The 19,456-nt window shown below is 39.3% G+C and overlaps 1 protein-coding gene across 1 annotated transcript in view; it reads left to right on the top strand.

The window, feature by feature from the left end:
- The window catches only part of LOC111255262 (polycystin-1-like), an 81,957-nt gene extending 75,212 nt beyond the window's left edge, over positions 1-6,745 (top strand). The window contains exons 46-52 of the mRNA XM_022817028.2: positions 1,633-1,877; positions 2,703-2,874; positions 3,337-3,564; positions 3,821-3,954; positions 4,076-4,912; positions 5,043-5,129; positions 5,371-6,745. Coding sequence (XP_022672763.1) covers positions 1,633-1,877; positions 2,703-2,874; positions 3,337-3,564; positions 3,821-3,954; positions 4,076-4,912; positions 5,043-5,129; positions 5,371-5,634 — 1,967 coding nt within the window. The 3' untranslated portion in view covers positions 5,635-6,745. The remainder of the gene's footprint in view (positions 1-1,632; positions 1,878-2,702; positions 2,875-3,336; positions 3,565-3,820; positions 3,955-4,075; positions 4,913-5,042; positions 5,130-5,370) is intronic.
- Positions 6,746-19,456: the final 12,711 nt, after the last annotated feature.

Genomic DNA, 19,456 nt, shown 5'->3' with positions numbered 1-19,456 from the left:
AAAGTAAACCTGTTTATAAACCTGTAAATACATTTGCTAGGTAAAATTCGACAAAAATGTATTTCCACAGCCGTAATGCTCTCCTGACAGGATATTCATTGATTTCTTCTTTGTACTGTCCCTTTGCGCTCTTGCGTGACCGACACGTCTCCTTCTCAAGCTAGCCTCAGTTACGAGACTGATTTCTTCTAGTGCTACATACGATTCAGCAACAGTTCTCTAGTCATTGGGGGCCATTTGTGCAGAAACTGTTTCGTCTCACTGTCATTTTCGATTGGCTTCGAAGGGCACCCGATGTCGATAGACCTAATCGTCAGCCGGACCTTGCGTTGCCTTTGTGTGTCTATACGCCAGTTGTTCCTCATAACAACAAATGCATAGCCTTTTCGATACAGGAAAGTTACTGGTGAAGGCCTGCGTTGTTTTCCACGTACGATCTCAATCGACTGTCACTGAAAAAAAATACTTGACAATGTAAACGAACGGTTATTTTTTAATTTCACGAACCTGTCTGGAAGATTTTTTCAGTCTGGTATGTTTTAAGGGCAGCAGGAAAGCATAATTACAATTTCGAGATGGCATCATTTAAATGCAATACTACCCAGCTTTTGAACGAGTAACATCATGTTTGAAAAAGTCCTGCTACTTACGCTACCATGAATCTAGAAGCCACTATATTCGTAAACTATTATTTTGGTGAGTTAGCAAGTGGTAACGCATGGAGAAACTGAATTTTCTATAGTCCGTTTCAAAGGTACTATCGTAAAAAGCAGTCACAATAGCACTTTACTGAAAAAGTAATAGTTGTGCCATGTCAAACGCACACTTGGAACAACGCGTCCTTAACTTGATCATTTTAGATATAAACATGTTAATAATAAGATATAACATGGTAATAATAATGGTGTTGAAAGATGTCTGAAGTGGTCAAAGAGTATAGTTGGAACGGTGCACTTTTTTTGAAATTGCCGGGATATTGATCGGACAAAAGTCGCAACGGTACTTCTAATTGAAAATTGAAATTTTTCGGACCGAAATTATCTTAGTAGTTTTTTCTCAAATGATCATACGATCCGTACGCGACTAGTCACGATGTTTTCATTAAGCTTACCAATGCAGTATTAAAGCATTTACTAATGTTAGAAGATTTAGAACAATAGTCGCCATTGCATCGATTATACATAAAGATACCATATTCTGCTCCTTTACACCATTTGCCCCTTTGTTTAATAAAGGTACGACCGATTTGACGAAATCATATGATATATGTGCGGACACAAATCACCTTCGGTTCGGCATTTCTATCCTCTACTTCAATTTGTAGCGACAGAAAAACAGGCGACAACCTGAAATTTCAATAAAAATTCCTACCTCAGAGTTGGACCAACAACATTTCGGGGCGGATTAAACGAAATTTAAATTCTGAAAGCTGACTTTTTTTGTCTATTGAGTTTAGATATAAATTTGCGATCATTATAAAACCTTTGTGATTCGACTAATTTACATTTAGCTATTATGGAATCAGCAACTCAACGCGTTCTCTGATCGATGTCCGCTTAAACGTTTCAGTATACATTAAAAGTTTATGTAACAACCTGACTAGTAATAATTAGTTGGATTGTTTCATTGCAGCTGGTACATCTGCGGGTAGCGCGCGTCGTCGGCAGTATAAACCGCCGCAAAAGGGTGATCTCGATGGCGTTCGCGAGGAAAGGATGCGAGAACTAAAAATGTCGGCCATCTTACGTGAGATTTTCTCGTATCTACTCTTCCTTTGGCTACTTACCGTATTATCATATGGAAATCGTGATCCTAACGCATATTGGATGCAGATGAACCTCAAGAACGAGTTCATCGAGAACGCTAAATTTATGGAGGTTTGTATACGTTGGGTATACACCGTACTTCAACTAGGAGTGAAATGATATATAAAGTCCGGGAGAAACTATTGTGCTCGTTTATAGGCTGCATCCAAAGGAAGACAAATATTCAGGAGGTGAAACTTTTTCTTCTTTTCCTTAATGCTTCTTAGCACATTCTTCATGATCGTGTTTTGTCCGTCCGACTGACCTAGCATATTTAAACGTTATGCTGACATTAGACTACAATTGCAAATAGTACAAATCATATTAAAAGAAAGCGCAAGAAGTAGGCAGCTGAGTGCGCCTCTCTACAAACAACTGTTAATTTCATTCTTATTAAACTTCCTCATCCAAAATGGTATTTTCTACTATTTGTTCCTGCGTTACTTTTAAGCGAAGTTTCAAGCTCTATAATTTAATCCCTATCGTAGATTATTTACTTCGCCTTATGGATTCCATTTTCAGACCGTTCAGGAACCGTGTAGAATCGGGCTTTCCATGTACATGATCGACTTCGGGCAACCATAAATGTTTCTAATTTATATGGATGTAGAAAGGATTAGTGCTCCAAAAATGCACAATAACTAATGTTCGCTAATACCTAAAGCACAAATCCTTTGTCTCCACCGTAAATGATTTATGCTAAAAAAATCTGATTTTTTTTCAGTCCGAAGAAGCGCACGCCCTCTATGACAAGCAGTGCCTCCTGAAAGTGTCTCAATTGATCCCAAATGCTCAGTTTTTTTCTTTATTGTACAGTGCACCTATAATAAATACTTTCAGAAAACACACGTTTCAGCACGTTCCATTGTACATACATGCGAACGTTTCCCTTTGCAGCTTTCATCGACCGACGGGTTCTACAAATACGTTCGCGAAACGGTCGTGCCTCAGCTGAAAGTGGGAGAATGGTACAACGGTCAACAGCCATTCGGTCTACGTGGATTCATAAACGACCGAGTCAATCGTATCATGGGCTATGCTGTTATGAGGCAGATACGCGCCAAACCAAGTAAGTGTCAGCACAAAACGTATTACGTGGCTCACGAACGATGAAACAGAACGATTAAGATACCTACTTTAACTTCATCTTGACGTGCACAATACGAGAGGATTAAGTGATGTAGAGAAGACTATGCTTTACTAGCACGAACGTTACTTGACTAGCAATGGCGGTTTTGAAAATTATCTTCACAAATTCACACGGTGTGGAAAAAAGCTTCACAGCCTTCAATTAGACAAGTGCTAAGCGATCTGATCGACCAAGAAGAACACTGTCGGTAGAAAATAACTGCTCCGTACTTCGTGAACGCAACTAAATAATACCGACCATCGGACTCGTGATGCAATACTTAGTCGATGGAGTGAAGTATTGAAGCCAATGATGAAAATAATTACAATACCTTTCGCATACATTGAACTCGCTCCTTATTATTATTGCACATCGTTAATTATTTTACTCTATTAATTATAGATTCGTGTAAGGTGGAGAAACTGATGCGGAACGTGGTCAGTCAATGTCGAGGACAGTCTTCATTGATCAAAGAAGACAAAAAACACTATCACCCTAAGTGGGTTTCGATGGCCAAAAATCATAGTATCCTATTCAATCCAGCTAATCTAACAGACGAGGAATGGAGACATAAGAAGGCCAAAGAACTCCACGGACTTCCATTTTGGGGAAAACTCGATGTTTACGGAGGTATACTATATATGCGGTGCAAATGAGTGTGCGTTTTGGTTCTGCTACCAAAATAATGTAAAGCGAAATTTGCTTTTAACTTCTGTTGATAAAAATGATACTTCTACAGCGTAAAGCTATTGTTTAACTGATATTAGATTGTTATCTAGTCGGCTCTCAGAGCGATTTACTCGTAATTACTTGTTTTTTTATTGAAACGCAGTCATGCAACGTAGCTAACTATCTATTATCTACTAATTATTACCATTCCATTTAGGTGGTGGTTATATTATGCGTCTTCGAGGTACCAAGGAAAGCATTATCAAGCGAATAAATGAACTTGAGGTGTCCAACTGGATTGACGGAGGGACCCGTGCTGTATTCATCGAATTCTCCGTTTACAACGCGCAGGTAAAAGACAATAGTTTACGAGACGGAATCGTGCGTTCGTCGAACTTGGCGTCTCATACCTACGCAGTACGTTTTACTGTATCTAGCCAAGTAAAGTTTGCTTATTTTATATTATCAACAGGTGAACCTATTCGGTGTAGTAACAATTGTGGCCGAATTTCATCCGGGCGGCGGAATTATACCCAATTACCGAATAGATGGCATTCGGCTGATGCGCTACCATCAAGGATTTGGCCTATTTGTGCTCCTCTGCGAAGTTTCCTTTATCGGCTTTATCATATACTTCACTGTGCGTGAGGCAAAGAGTTTTCGAGCATTGCGGATAGATTACTTCCGCTCGTACTGGAATATCACCGAACTCGTTGTTCTAGGTCTTAGCTATGCCTGCATGTTCTTCTACATATCGCGTATGGCAATGACAAGAAAAATTCTCAAAATATTCGAACGGTCACACGGCAACGCCTACATAAAATTGCAGCGGGTGGCGGCCGTCGACGAAGTATTCGGCTACCTAATGAGCTTCCTAATCTTTATCTCAATTCTCAAATTCACGAAGCTACTTCGATTCAACAAGCGGATCGGCGTACTTTATTCGACACTGTCGCAATGCTCGAAGGATCTGTCATCGTTCTTCGTTGTTTTCTGGGTGATTTTCCTCGCGTTCACTCAGGTGTTTTACATCGTGCTAGGGACCAAAATGAAGGAGTTTTCAAGTTTCGTTACATCGGCGGAAACATGTTTCGACATGGCACGAGGCCAATTCAAGTTTGACGAGATCTCAATGGCGTCACCGGTCATCGGACCCCTTGTATTTTTCGTGTTCGCCTTCATCACGTCGGTGATACTTCTCAATCTCTTCGTAACACTGATCATTAGCTCGTTCCAGTCAGTCAAAGCGGATATAGAAAAACAATGTAATGACTACGAGATCATCAGCTTCATGGGTCGAAAGGTCAAGGTAGGTATTACAGGATGCTATCTCTGTAAGATTAGATCGTTTCATCCCGAAGTCATAAAAATCTAATGCATAATGTTGAACATCGAATAGGTAAATACTGATAACTTTGTACATGACTATTATATTCAAGGGCTTTTTTGGAATGAGCCGAGGAAATGGAAGAACTACCGAGCAGCCCATGACGATCGAGTCACAAGTTCATTCTCTTCCTGAAAAGGTCTACTTCTTGAACGTTGTTATTAGCTTTTCATTAGCTTTGATACAAACGTTGTAATTGTACACAATACAAGAAAAATACTGCTACCGTATAATTTTGTCCGAGTAGAAACAAAGCTGGATAAATGCTTTAAGAAGCGAAAGGTAATCTGACAAATACGTATTGTGCAACATACACGCTAGTTTTCGCTTTAGCGGACCCTATACTCCGTTTGACGTGGCATCTTTCTAACTATGTGCAGGTGGATCGACTCTTAAGCTTCATAAATGAGGTTTATTTGGATGGAGAAATTATTCTAGACAACAAGAATAAGCTCAAAGTCGTTTACAAGGCTCCCGATCAGGGTGCGACACGACGGCAGACCTCAGCTGGCGGTGTACAACCTTCAATGTTTGAGTGGGTGGAGGTGAACAACGCTCGCTCAACGTCCACTGGCTCAAGGGGTCGGCGCCCTCAGAGCCGCATGGAAAGCGGAAGAGCCTCGGCTCAAAAGCAGCGCTATTAAATGTCAGCGGCTTGACAATAATAAACCAGTGGCTCGACAGTGGAGGAATATATGACTGAGTCGAACCTACAGCCCCGGATTATTGGAAACCCAAGTACGGCTTCCTGTTAAAGGAACATGACAAAAAATATCACTTAACAATTGATATGATAAGTATTTTATTTTCCATCTGAACTCGTAAACGAATAGTTAAGTGTACAAACAAAACTGCTCTCTCGAAGTGATTTTGCAGTCTGCAGTGGATATATTGCTATTTGCAAATAAAGAGGCAATGAAAAGATACGGGTCGAAAGGATATTATTTTAAAAAACGATAGGTTAAACCAAATTGAAACATGTACCTATTTACGGAGGGAAGTCGGCATTTGTTGTCCTTGAAATTCCGTAATTGGTTAATTAATTAGCTAAAATAAGTCTGTTAAGGAAAAATTAACTAATTAAGAGTAATTCTGGCTGTCAAAGTATGCATAATAACAGAGAAGAGTAAATTCGCGAGTTTGCGGAAATACCCAAAAGTTTCCCGGGCCCCTATAGTTCGCGCTGGAGGTGTTAGGTCCACTACACAACCCTATAAGTATTCTATTGTGCTAAATAAAGTAGAAATAGGATAGTAAGGAGCGGTCTTTCACCTTTCGTCGTCGCCTTAACCGCTTAGTTAATAATTTTCTTAAATATAATAATTTTATTAAAATTCACGTACGAATAATACCTAAATTTGTTTCGAAATGGTGTGAAGTTTCATTTTTGATTCGGTAAGCTGATATATTGTGGCGATCTTCTTATTAACTAAATAAATATTGTAAATTAAAATATTAAATAGATAAAATATTGTAAAATTAAAAAAATACTATTCATTTGTTATAAATCTACTTGGTTTCTAAAGCGAACGATTACCAACAATCGAATATGTCGCCGTCGAAAGAAAAGTAGATATTCTCTGTTTGGGATTAATAAGTAACTATTGATGGATGACAAGTAGTAAAAAAAAAAAACTACCGCGTTACAAAATCAGGTCTATCTGACAACGCTACGATTTATCGGGCTGCAGATAGAGCTTACTACGAGCTCATATACCTACATGTAAACCTAGTTAATAAACATGTTGCACTCGAGTTGTGATTATTTTTCTTTAGACGTTCATTGTCGTAAGTAGTATTTTTAATAACATGTATATAAATATGTGCCAGCTTGAATCTACCAGTTTTATTTTGATAGAATCACAAGCGTACGATTGAAAAAGCTGCGTGAAAACATCGAATGCTACGCTTTTTGACAATAATATACGTTCGACGGACGTAACTACGTATAATTTTACTCGTGTCTTGAGGTACGGCAGTGTATAGCTGAAGCTGTACGAGTACATTCAATGTGTATCTGGAAAATGTAAAAGCCATTCGTCTCATACATGCTTGTTGCTTTTCGGCGGTCCTTCGTTTTCTCTACGTTCCATGCTGCCTGTCTCGTCTCCAATATCGAAGAATACGCTTTTTTAGTGCCAAGGTTTCGCTCTGCCGAAGAAAACATCATGCGTTAACTTCGGCAAAGGGGTTTCCTGACTACTTCAGTGCTTATAGGAAAGGCCAGGACAACCTATTTATCACTGCTGTTGAAGACAGCCCATTTTATGCATGACTAAACTCGGCAGTACGGCCAGCTAGCCGCAGGTAGAATACGAACAAGGAGATACCTTGCCGGCACGCCACTTGCTAATGAGTCTGAAATTCAGTACCACTAGACAATATAATAGTAATGTACCTGAGAAAAAGTCGAAGCAGATTTGTAGGCAGACTCTAGTAACTTCACGCATTAGCAAAGCACTCGTGGTAAAAGTCGAACGATATAAAGCGAACGAGGATGAATTTCTGCCACTGCAGAAACCTATACACATCGAATGCTGAATCGATACACACAAGCTACCATATGAAACAACTTTTTTTTTTCTAGTTTATATATATATATATATATATATGTATGTAGTAGACGTAATTGTAGGCTTGTTGTTTGTCAACTACAGTCCGTAACAGTAAGCAAAAAGTTGTCAATACCGCGGCTTCTCCAACAGTTTGCGGACAAACCGACCTATTGAGCATTTATCAAGCCATGACGCTGCGTGAACAAACGTGCACAAAAAGCTGTTATGCAGTCAACATACAATGATGGATTTGAGCTAACAGTGATCGACGAGCGCTAACTAATTTAAGCCTTCTTGATATTTACGTACCGCAATACATCAAGGCTAAAATATCTATTGCAGAACTGATAATTTTACGTAGTTGTATTCATCTTAAATGGTTCCAACGCTCTGCCGGTTGCTTTTTTCAGTGCTATCACGATGATCCGAAGTGGGCAGTTTCAGAAAACTGATTTCGGAACAAATGCAACGTATAGAGCCTGAGTCCTCACCTATAGCTGTGACGATAAGAGATCATGTTATGCATCCCCGACACTAATCACAATATCTTCCCACCTTTCGCCTAAATAACATATGTGGCGTCTCACCAGAAGGTAGCGGGTTTCGTTTCGACGGTAAAGTCAAAAAGGTGATTGGCCAGTGAACAGAAAAAAAGAAAGCGCGTTGGCGTCGGGTTCGGGCATTATAAGGGATACAACGGAATCTCCCGTTCAAAGTCTAAAAGTGTAGCTTTGAGAAGGTTTGCTGCGTGTACCTCGCGTTTTTGTCGCGCAAGATCACCGGATCTCGTTTATCAGGTCCTTTGTCATGAAGGGCCCGGTTGACTCGACACAATTGGGCCAATGAACCACGTCGACCGCCGATATGGTTGCAGTTAGTAAATCGGGCTGTCGCAGTCCCATCACACGCAAAGCCCAACCTTTCTTAGATAAAAACATGGTTGGACCCTGGGCCTTGCCTGCTCGTCTGGAACATCTAATCTAGTTCGTGTTGATGTACGGACGCCACTTCTCACGCCGATGACAATTCTGTGTAAAGATTAGTTACTGTGGCCACGCGACTCATGACGCCGAGTGAAGTGCTGAGGTGCAGCGCTTAGTCGCTATATTCAGATGGTTAGTGGGGTACCGAAGTTTCTGTTTAGACTCATATGACTCGAAATAGTTAACAAGGGTCGTATGACTGCAGCTGATCTTTTTGGCTAATTCCTAAGTTAATTGTTGACCATCTTCCTACAAAAGTATTTCCAAATGGTACTTATCAAGATCGGATAACTGGTCAGAGGGGGGAGAATACCCTAGGTCCCATTGTTATTTTCAAGCTTGGCAAACCACCTTTTTTCTTCAGTAATCTTTTGAGTGATAGCATAATTGCCGTACACAAGGCAAACGTTCCGAGCGGTTTAGGCAATGTCCTAGTCTTGGCGAGACGCCTGGTATAGAACTTGTTGAAAACACGTTTTTAAGGAACTCTGTCGAACTAGAGTTGCGCTCACAGCATACAGATAGAATTAGAAGAGTGTATTCGAAGGGGATATTAGACGAGAGAGAAATGATAAAGGAAAGCTTTTGAGCGCGAGAACTATACTCCTCATCTATTAATTTTGAGCACCATTCAAACCGGAGTACCATAAATTGGGTAAGTAATAATTTTTTTTTCACGCTAGTTGTGTACTTTTGATGCGATATCGGCAAAACTTGAAGCAGCGAATCTAGATGCGATGAATAAATGCAAACAAAAACAATATGGCCAGATGGATATATGACTGTTTTTATTGGTTCCTGGGCAAACTTACGAACCGTTAGAACTGAGCGTAAAGTAAAATAAATCTGCTTAGAGAGATAGTTAAAGAGAGTTAGATAATGTAGGCCTTATAAGTAAGTACTGTCTCTGTTCGGCTCTATACTAGTGGTGCGTATTGATATAGAAGAGGTATGGTACGTTCAGAGTTGCAAATCATCTTATCACTATGTCACGAAGTACCGTATAAGGTACGCTGAGCAATAAAACAAGACCACTGCTATGATTACGCTTGTGTATGGCAATACAGCGGGCCCTTTGAGAAAGAGGTGCCTAGGCTAGGTAAATTTTCCAGTCGGAGAAGTGGCAATCAATGTCTTCCAGCTATGATTATTCATGAGGCGTTATAAAAGATACGAACATGTAACAAAAACTCATAGTGGCTACTATTAACGTTGACGATTGACCTGATCTGTCTTGGCTTAGAGAACAAACGGGTGATTCTACCATAGCCGTTTTAAATAATCATTGTTTATAAAGTGACCAGCATTTCGTACTTCAAGTTTCCCACAAAAAGAATCTTCATAAATGTAGCAATTCGGGATACTTTTGGATAAGGTATAATTATCTACGATCTAATGATATAGTTGCCATTGTTTAACAATATATATGAAATGGATTTTAAGAAAAAGATTTTTTAACTGTCTTTTTTTGTTGCAGGCTTAACATCCACCACTGCCGTCCTTAAACATTGTTTAAACGACTAACTTTCTGCACGAAATAAAAGAAGTTCACGCCCCATTAGATTACCACGTGCCCTTAAGTTCAGCAGGCAAACACGTTACCGATGCACCATCACGGAGACAGACCCATTCAAGTTAAGAATCCCACGAAACTATTAAATTTTTCATTGTATAGTGTGAGAAAAAAAAGATTCCAAGCCATAGTCTAAGAAAAAATACTATTGAATTCGCCGTAAAGTACCGGTTTAACCTTGGAAATTACATCGTCACTACCTGCACGTCGATCAGGGTTCAGCAGAAATAAGCGTCATTCGGACCCATTACACAGTAGTATTGGCCACCACTATATTGAAGAGATCCATTACGCAAGCTGTAGCAATGGAGGCTTCGTCCTGCTATCGCAGCGCGCTTGGAGCCTTAGCGAAGTTTCTGCTTGAACGATTTGTTGACCGATTGTACAGTGCAAATTTCATTCCGTTTGAGGATGGTCCCAGGAACTTGGCTGGCACGAGCTTTACTCTGGGTCGGCTCTCACACAACCCCTACAAACAACTATGTTTCAAGTTGTACGTCCGGTATCGCCGTCGCCATTTCTTCTAGAACTTCGCCAAATCTCCAGTTCGGGTCTCGCGTAGGGTTTTAGGGTAAGTGATTTTTTGAATGGCTTTTGACACCGACGCAAGTATTCTTATTTTTGGGACACATCTAAATCAGTTTACGTAAGCAACTGTTATAAACGAGCTGCTTATTTGTAAGAAGAATAAGCGACATTGTCGACTTCAGTGGTGTTTTTCTGTAAGCTATGGAAAGAGATTAGCATATTACTATTTTCGCAGAGGTAGCGGAGATATGTGCTGCAAAAGACCTCGTTTGAGATTAACCTAGTTACAACCAACTGCAACTTCCGGAAGTGAAGGTCGCATTATATACCTACATTAATGCCCAAGAAAATATGTGTGTGACTAAGGGAAAAAACATAAACTGCCTAGTGGAAAACTGATTTCATTGATAATTGTCGTCCTTGCAGTATACACCTATGACTGTTTTTTGCGTAACCTGTAGGTTTTTTTTTTAAATGGTGATTCATTTTCAATAAATGGGCATATTCACTCTTATAGAAAATAAATTGTTTTAAGAAAAAGTACGCGTAAGTATGTATCGATAAATAAATTTTATTTCGTACAGAAAAGACCTATATTTAAATAATGTTACAGCTTTTGTTGAGTGCGCGGATTATAGTACATTACTATTGCTAATCCTAAACAATAGATATCGAATTAACACCATTACAAAAAAATAGTGAATATGTTGTTCTTTTTTCATAGTATTTCTCATAGAGTCTTATCATTTTAACAAAAGGAAACTATTAGCTCTGGTTCACCGGGGGGGGGGGGAGGGGGGGGGGACAGTAGTAGTAGTACAGCTTCTGCATTTTAAAAGCTTCTATCGCACTGGCCAACTGCTTCTATCCGTTTTTTTGTAAAGGCATGCGGTAGGACTACTTGACAATAGCTAACCTTAGGGAAACATTTTTTAGTCCCTGCCCTTTTTAGTCGCATCGTATAGCTCCAATAATTGGCTATGGTGTTATCATTTGCGTGGTACAGCTCAGGGGCAAGCTTACTTATTTATAGACGAATGTGTTTCTGAATTGTACCCCCCAAAAATGTTCAAGTCGATTTAGGATTTAAACCTGGAATGCTGCACAATGGTAATGCTAACGTTATAGGTAGTTATAACTTGTACACTCAAACTGAGAAGGTGGCAATCTTATTTTCTGCTGTACACAGAGGCCAGGCCGACGAAAACGGTCTTTTTTTAAACACAACGTGTATTCAGCTCAAGAGTAGACTACACTTCCCGGTTTGTAATAAAAGTTTAGAAAAGCCTAATACTGGGTTTAGTACGGTTGAACAAAAATGGTCCAGGGTGGTTCAGAGTAAGGTATGAAAGAGGAATCAAACATAACTACTGGTGGTATGTTATGATCCCAACGGAATCAAGTGTAAGTGCCATTACGGAGCGGTATGCCCATTTCAGAATATGTAGTTACTGCTATTATATGAGTATGAGGCTTGAAAGAATTGTTAGCACTCAAGGCATGTTTTTTCAGACGCATATATATATGCGTTGTCTTTTTACATGTGATCCTCAGCAGATCAGAAGACTTTCAAGATACAGTATATTAAATATTTACTATAGAATAAGAGGGATTGAAATAGGAGCAGTACTCGCTGCTGACGACGAAGGGACGATGTGATTCTCAAGCATTTATTTAAAAAGAGTCCTATGTTGGATCGATATGGGTTTCGATCCATTTCCACAGGCCCGGTTTAATGTCGGCCACCGTCACCGTGCGCGATCTATGCCTAAACACGGTAGCATATCATGGCCGTTTACTAATATCGTTCGGAGAAGCTTCAAAGCGCTCCACGCTTTCCGTAGCGCTCCGTGGCTTTCGCCGTCGTGCGGGCCGTGCTTTTCCCTATAGGATCTTTCAGGGTTTAGCATGACTAGCACAGTATTAAATTATTGTCTAATACTACTACTACCTGCAGCCTTTTAATGATAAATTTGGTTTTTGGGTAATAATTTCAGGTACAACAATTCCGTAGTTAGATAGATTTGACCAATGTCTTTTTTGACAAAATGCTTCGAAAACTTTACTCAGTGTCGTAGATGTATAATTCCAAATCAACATCATATTAGTATGTTTTATTTAAATTGTTTCACTTTATCAAAATTATGCAGAAGGTTACTGCGGTGTTAGAGCGGGTGATATATCTTGTCTAATTTTCCTATTTAAGCATACTAGCTTTACCATTTGTGTGTAATCACGTGATAGTTGAGGATCTTCCTAGGGTCCGAATAGTGCTAAAACAAGCCTAAGTTCGGGAGCAGACGCAATGCAAGGTGTAAAATTATCTCAAGCAACGCCTACAATTTGCAAGGGACGTGCAACTTCTATTGAGGTGCAAAGTTAGCAGGAAGTGCAGCCAAAGACACCAGTAGGACCGAGTTAAATATCAAGAAAGTAAAGGATTTTAGAAGAAAGAAGGTGGTGGTGGTATAAACCCAGTAAGGATTCTTAAAAATTATCGTAAATTAGGTTATATATATGATTAGGTCAAGAAGGTACGTATCATCCGTGTAACAACGAACTAAAAAGACGACAGAAAATTCTTTGCTCTTGATTTGCAAAGAACAAGGTATTTTTTAAGCAGGCCAGCTTCCATCGTCTACATAACCATCTTTGCGTATAAGCGTTGTTTAAATAATTACGCATTTTTAAAGCTACTGTTAGTATTTAATAAAAAAAAACTCGTAAATATTGACTGTAAATTTCTAGTCATATAAGGCAGGAATCGGAAAATCACCTGAAACGGCCTAATAGGCTTTATAGGTTAGCTTGTAAATATACAACAAAAGATACCGAGTTGAAAAAGCGTACCACGCCATTTTTTGTTTTATATGGGTATAATAGGCTTTTCAGATTAACGGCTTGTGTGCAGACAATGTTACCGTAGACTAGCATTGCGAGACCTCTATGAATCTCTCTATGAGCGAGCGTTTTAATGCACACGCGATAAGATGCATTTGTCTCTATAGCTGTGCTTTTACATAGAAAAAAAAAACGATTAATGTTTTAGAAAGTTCTCTCAGTAGCATCAAGGGCAATTGTAACCATAAACTAAAATAACTTTGATGTTAGGCTTGTGAGGTTCTTTCTAAGTAGAACTTAGAATATAGAACTTTCATTCTCATTGGGTATACGGAGAACAGTGTAAAAACGGCACGTCGAAAAGTGAATAAGTTCTACAAAACTCGTAGCTGTTTTGCGCTCCACGTATTGAAATAGCCACAAACTGAGAAAAAAAACTAAACGCCGAGATAACTTTCTCACTAATGTTTGCCGCGCGAGAGAGCTCATCGCTTGAAAACAAGAGCGAACTAACCAATAGAAATAAGTGAGTTGACTATATACATACGGGGCGAAATATAAGATTTATATTTCTCTATATAATATACATAAGTGTACGAGAAATCGCATAGTCCTAAATTAAGTTTTCTAATTGTAGCTTCTTGCAGCAAACGAATCATGATTTATTAGGTACTGTCTAAAACAGCCAAGCAGTTACTGTCATAGACGCGATAGATAATGTTAATAGGGATACTTAAAGAAAAAATGTTGCCACACAAGAGCCTTCCTGAAATCTTCGAAGCGGCAGTATTTACAAGAGCCTGTTTTTTGAAATGACGACATGAGAAATGTGTTGAACTCCGTTGCATTTTGCTACTATCGATATTGCAATGGATACAAGCTGTGCACTGAGACAAACAATACATCAGACTGCAGCGGAACTACAACACTTTAGGTTATGGCACGGTGCGCTGCATAAAATGCCTTGACTATGAATCCTGTACGTTAAGGATCGAAGTCTATATAATCTTGAAAATCGGACACAAATTAGGTTCCATTTTGGTAGACTGCCCCTTCAGAACTTTTCTAAGCCATTCGCCCTGGTTCTATGCTATAATGAATAACATGCTACTCCTAATAAAATTATTGCATCCGTTGTGGCGGGGCATGTAAGCACTAGACGCGAAGTCCTGAACGCGAAGTCTTTGATTCCCAGCTGGTGAAGTATTATGAATCATAATCAATCATAGAGATTGTTCATGTAGACTATACCAACCTTATGAACGCAATTTCCTTACGGCAAAAAAGTCATAGCGTGCCCTATATAGTAGGAAAGTGGTACGCTGACGCAAACGGTGCTGGTATCACATTTATCGGAAAAGTTCTAAAGAAATATAAGCTCCATGAATAAATGACGACTCGGCCACAAGAAATGCACACTATAAGACGACGGTGAATGGAATCGAGGTGACAAGGTCACCATCACTGGGGGGAGATCCACAAGCGTAACTGGCCAGTTTTGTATATAACTTTGCCTATGTAGGCCTGTATTGTAAACAAGTACGCTACTATAGATACGCAGTAGATGACCTAAAGTGGAAGTAACACAAATTTTCATATCTCATTAGTTGCTTTAATTCGAGTTCTCTTGTTGCAATTTTAAGCATCCTATATGCTTTAGTAAGAAACATCGGAAGACGCAGAACCGAGAATCCGCGACACCGGTTCTGTTTTAGAACTGAGACAAAAAGCTCAATTTTAGTATACGGCTAAGAGTTAACGTAAGGCGTAATGCACTAAGATATTCTCATCTTGAGGTCTAATATTTTTCCGATACTCTCAAATGGACGTATTGTTTCTCGTTTTACTAATATACGTACTTTCGCAAACGACGTCTACGTATCACGAAGAAAGAAGTAAAAGAAATGGTTCCACTGTCTGATGGTGATGGCCTAATACAATGTCGTTGGTGCACCTTTGTTCCTATCTAAGGAGTATTGTTTCGTCAATAGCCTTCTGTTGACGGAACCTGATGGATGCAGCACTAATCGATTTGTTTTTGTTTCGGCTGACTAAAGAAGGTGTCAATTTAGGTATACCGAATGCCTTTTAAAAGGAAAAGACGATCAGTAACGGTATTTTACTCGAACGGGTATCTAGAACGAAGCACCTCCTAACAGAGTTCTGTAGTATCGTAGGAATGGCATCCTCTGGTAAAGAAACAACGCAACTGTCTTTAAGACCTTTATAGCAAGCTGGTGCTTTATTGGCTTCGTAAAAATCATAATGACGTTAATCCATACGAAATATAAATACGGAAAGGACTCCTATTTAAGCTAAATTACATCATTCACCTTGCCGCCATGACCCCCCCTTTAAAGCTCTCTTCTTCGTTGAGTCTTGCACAGATATTGGTGAGACGTAACATTGATTTGTTACAAATACGAATCGAGAAGACATCTTTGGATATATATACAGATAGTCTGCATAGTAGCTATTACGGGCTTTATGAGCTAAAGCTTTATCAATAAAAAATTGTATCAATTTGCTTTCTAATAGCCATTTCTAATGCTTAGCATCGATGACTTTGAAATGCCACGCGTAGTCGATGTCCAGTTTAGGCCACAGTCGCAGTCGGCCTGGTTGTTTCGCAGTTGCAATGGGTTGGCCTAATAACGGAATTCGGGGCTAGCAGAGATCTTTCTTAGCTCACCATTGATGGGCGCAAATACCTATTTATGGGTGCTAACGACAAATGTCCTTGAAGAATCGAGGTTTTTTAAACGCTTTAATAATGATTGCCTCACGAGGCAAAGGACCAGCTCGTAAGGCTAATCGTTGTTTAAAGTTGTGAGACCTTAGCCGCCCTAGCGTTTTTTTTACATCTATTAAAGATGGCTTACTTATAACTTGTCAGAAGGCTTACTTTTATTGTTCTGAAGCTGAAGTGAAAAACCTGGCCAATAATATACAGCTATGCTTTACAAGGACTGCTAAAGATAAAAGAAGCAAGTCAATACTACTATATACAGATAGAGAAAGAATCGCTCAAAATCTTATCTTGGTAGCGTCGTTAGGATTTGTGGACAGCACGCTACTTTTGCTATTTTCAAAGTCGCTATCATAGGGACACAAGGAAACTGTAATTCGATAATGATCTGAGTATATGGCTAAGAGTTAGCCTAAAAGCTTCATATTGCGTTGGACGCGCAATTAGCAACCTTACGAAGCTGCATGCTTTGGTCATGACTGTTCTCTACGTGCCAATCGATGTACGTGTAGAACATCATAAAAGCGTAAAACGAGTCGTTTACGGAAAACGAGAAAAGGAGCGGGGGCCGACCGAAACCTGCAGTCCTGTCAGGTTATAGCTTGGCTGTCCAGCTAGACATGATTTCGAAAAACGAAGTAGAGTTTCGTAGACAGCAAATGATACCTTCGTCTACTCTGTCAGCCATTGGAGTTCATTTCGAATCAAAAATAAAACAACGAAGTTAAGCATCGTTTTATGATCGACTTCAAATACAAAGTGACACCTGTCCTTAGTCGAACCAATTCATCCCACAGTTGTGGCTACGTATGGACCGTTTCCTATGAATTGTGGGTAATTATGGACGATTGTAGAGTGTTTTTTTTTCCCAGCTACGACGTGTTTTTTTCATCACGTATTAGTTAAAGTGGCACGACTACGATAGGTGATTCCTATCGCAATTCCATTTTCCGCTATGACGCACTCACTTTAGTATTCCATCTACACGACTCCCTACCGTAGAAGCTGCCGAAAGGCCTACCGTGTATGTGCTGGGTGTCATTTGTACAGTATTTCGAAGACAAAAAAACATCGCTCGAAAGAAACGAAGGCGAAGCTGCCGACGAGCAGAATCTATTCGCTTGATGTAACGACTTAATTGCAATAGCTGACATTCGACTACGGTTGTTTTACGTGTTATTTAAGTCGTTTTCGTGTCACGAAGGGCTAAATCCTCTCAAGGACGTCTGCGGTCTTGGACAACTTGATTAATTAGGATCATATGAAAAAGGGTTTCGTTATATAGCTGGCGGTTAACATCTTACTGTTTTGTGTCTATTTAAGGACGCTAAAGGATAATTGATATTTGGGTAATGCAACTATATATACATATTGGGATCTCACTTCGATTGTACTCTAGATGAATGAGCAAGTACAAAATAATCCTTCCAGCTCCTACTAACTCTACCCAATGGAATGATAGCTTTTTAATGACTTCTAGCCAGTTTGACTGCAAATAGTTTAGAATATTTCCATAACATGGCGAAAAATTCCCAATGTAACTTGGACGAAACAACCCCACACGACATAAAACATGTACCCACACAAAAAACGTATCTAAAATATAATAACATGGACTACCCATCTTTACCTCTAGATTGATTACATCTTCTTCGAAAACTGTCCTCTGCTGTGAGCATTTGGGGGCATTGGTAGAACGAAATGCAGCACAAATTAGATGCCTCGCGATAATATTTCTAACTAAGACATTTCCGTGTGACATGTATATTGCCGCATTTCGACTGGTTTTGATTCAGCCGTACGTCACGTATTTCCACACACGCACAAAAATATGTAGAATAGATCTGTCTTGGAGCGGGACTTTCGCTCATTTTCAGATATAGGAATACTGCGGATTCAGCTTCATCATATTATTGACGAATCGGGATACGGTATGATTCAATAATGTTTGCTGTAACTTTTGGTGTTATGAACTGCTGCAGCTGTCTACCAATTCTCTGATTTGTCTCCAACTTTTTACACGTTACTAGGCTCCGTAGACACAGAATTGAGTTGCAGATTTCTCTGCTGTTTCCTATGCGAAAACGACACTTATCATTTTCACGTAGGAAACAAAACAACTCGCTGGTTTTAATTCGCAAGAAGGCAACATATCTCTATATATAGAGTAACAGGGATAGGCTAATGAGAAAGGCTTATTGAAAAATACTTTGGGTCCTTGTCGAATTTTTTCTTCGTTTATTATATTCAATAATTTGATAGGCTTCTGCTATCGTACATGTTGCCTATCTTATATTAGACGTGCCCTCTGTTATGTGCCGAAGCACTGCATAGAAACGAAAACTTCTTCCTTAGCTCTATTTTCCTGTTTTTTACTTCGTCCAAATAAAAGCTTCTAGTAAGTTGGATGAATTAATTTTCAAAATGGTATGTTTCATGTTCTGTTAAAAAAAACAGATGAGAGATACCAGTCACACTAAAGCCTGATAGCTAGATAAACAAGTAATTCAATCGAAAACCGACCAGCAACCGACTTTTAAACAGGAATCAAGGTGACCGAAATTAACTGAAAGCAATAAAAGCTAAAAAATTGTCACAAGATAGCTATCATAGGGTGAAATGTGGGTCAGAGCTCAATGGAAGACAAGCCATATTTATGATCCAATAGTAACTTCGACAAGGTTGTTTTTTTACATGCCCTAATAATTTTCCTAAACGCGGCTATTACTTCGTATCTTAAGATGCCGAAATTTCTATTTTGAAAAATTAGCATAAATCCATTAGAAGACCAAATGCTGTTGATAACCTCTTGAGTTTCTTCGGTGCTATCTTTATCTGAGGGCGTTTTTCTACCTCAGAGTCTAAAGTTCAAATAACCTTTATCTAAAGGAACCAACAAAATTACACTTACAGAAGCAATTAGGTTCCTACAGTTAGCTTGTGTGGGTATTTTAATTCACATCGTAAAGATACTCATTTAAGCAATTTTAAGAAATTATGTGTATCCACAAGTTGTCGACTTGAGCGGTGAGTGATTGCTATACGTGTGATTTACTGTTGTGTTTGTTAAATCAGAACACTGCCGGAGTTGCCATAATGGGCGTTTTTCCATGATCGATATGTGTGTGTGTGTGTGTGTAGTTTAGGCAAACACCTAAACCGTTCGCGAGTTGATGAATGCGAAAAATTTCCTCATCGTAGGCCGAGTCACTAAGGCCAGTGACAGGACTAATTGGG

The sequence above is a fragment of the Varroa destructor genome, unplaced genomic scaffold (genome assembly GCF_002443255.2).
Source record: "Varroa destructor unplaced genomic scaffold, Vdes_3.0 BEIS01000001.1, whole genome shotgun sequence".
NCBI lineage: Eukaryota > Metazoa > Arthropoda > Arachnida > Mesostigmata > Varroidae > Varroa > Varroa destructor.
Note: the sequence above shows the minus strand (reverse complement) of the source record. Positions and strands in the feature narration are given on the sequence as shown.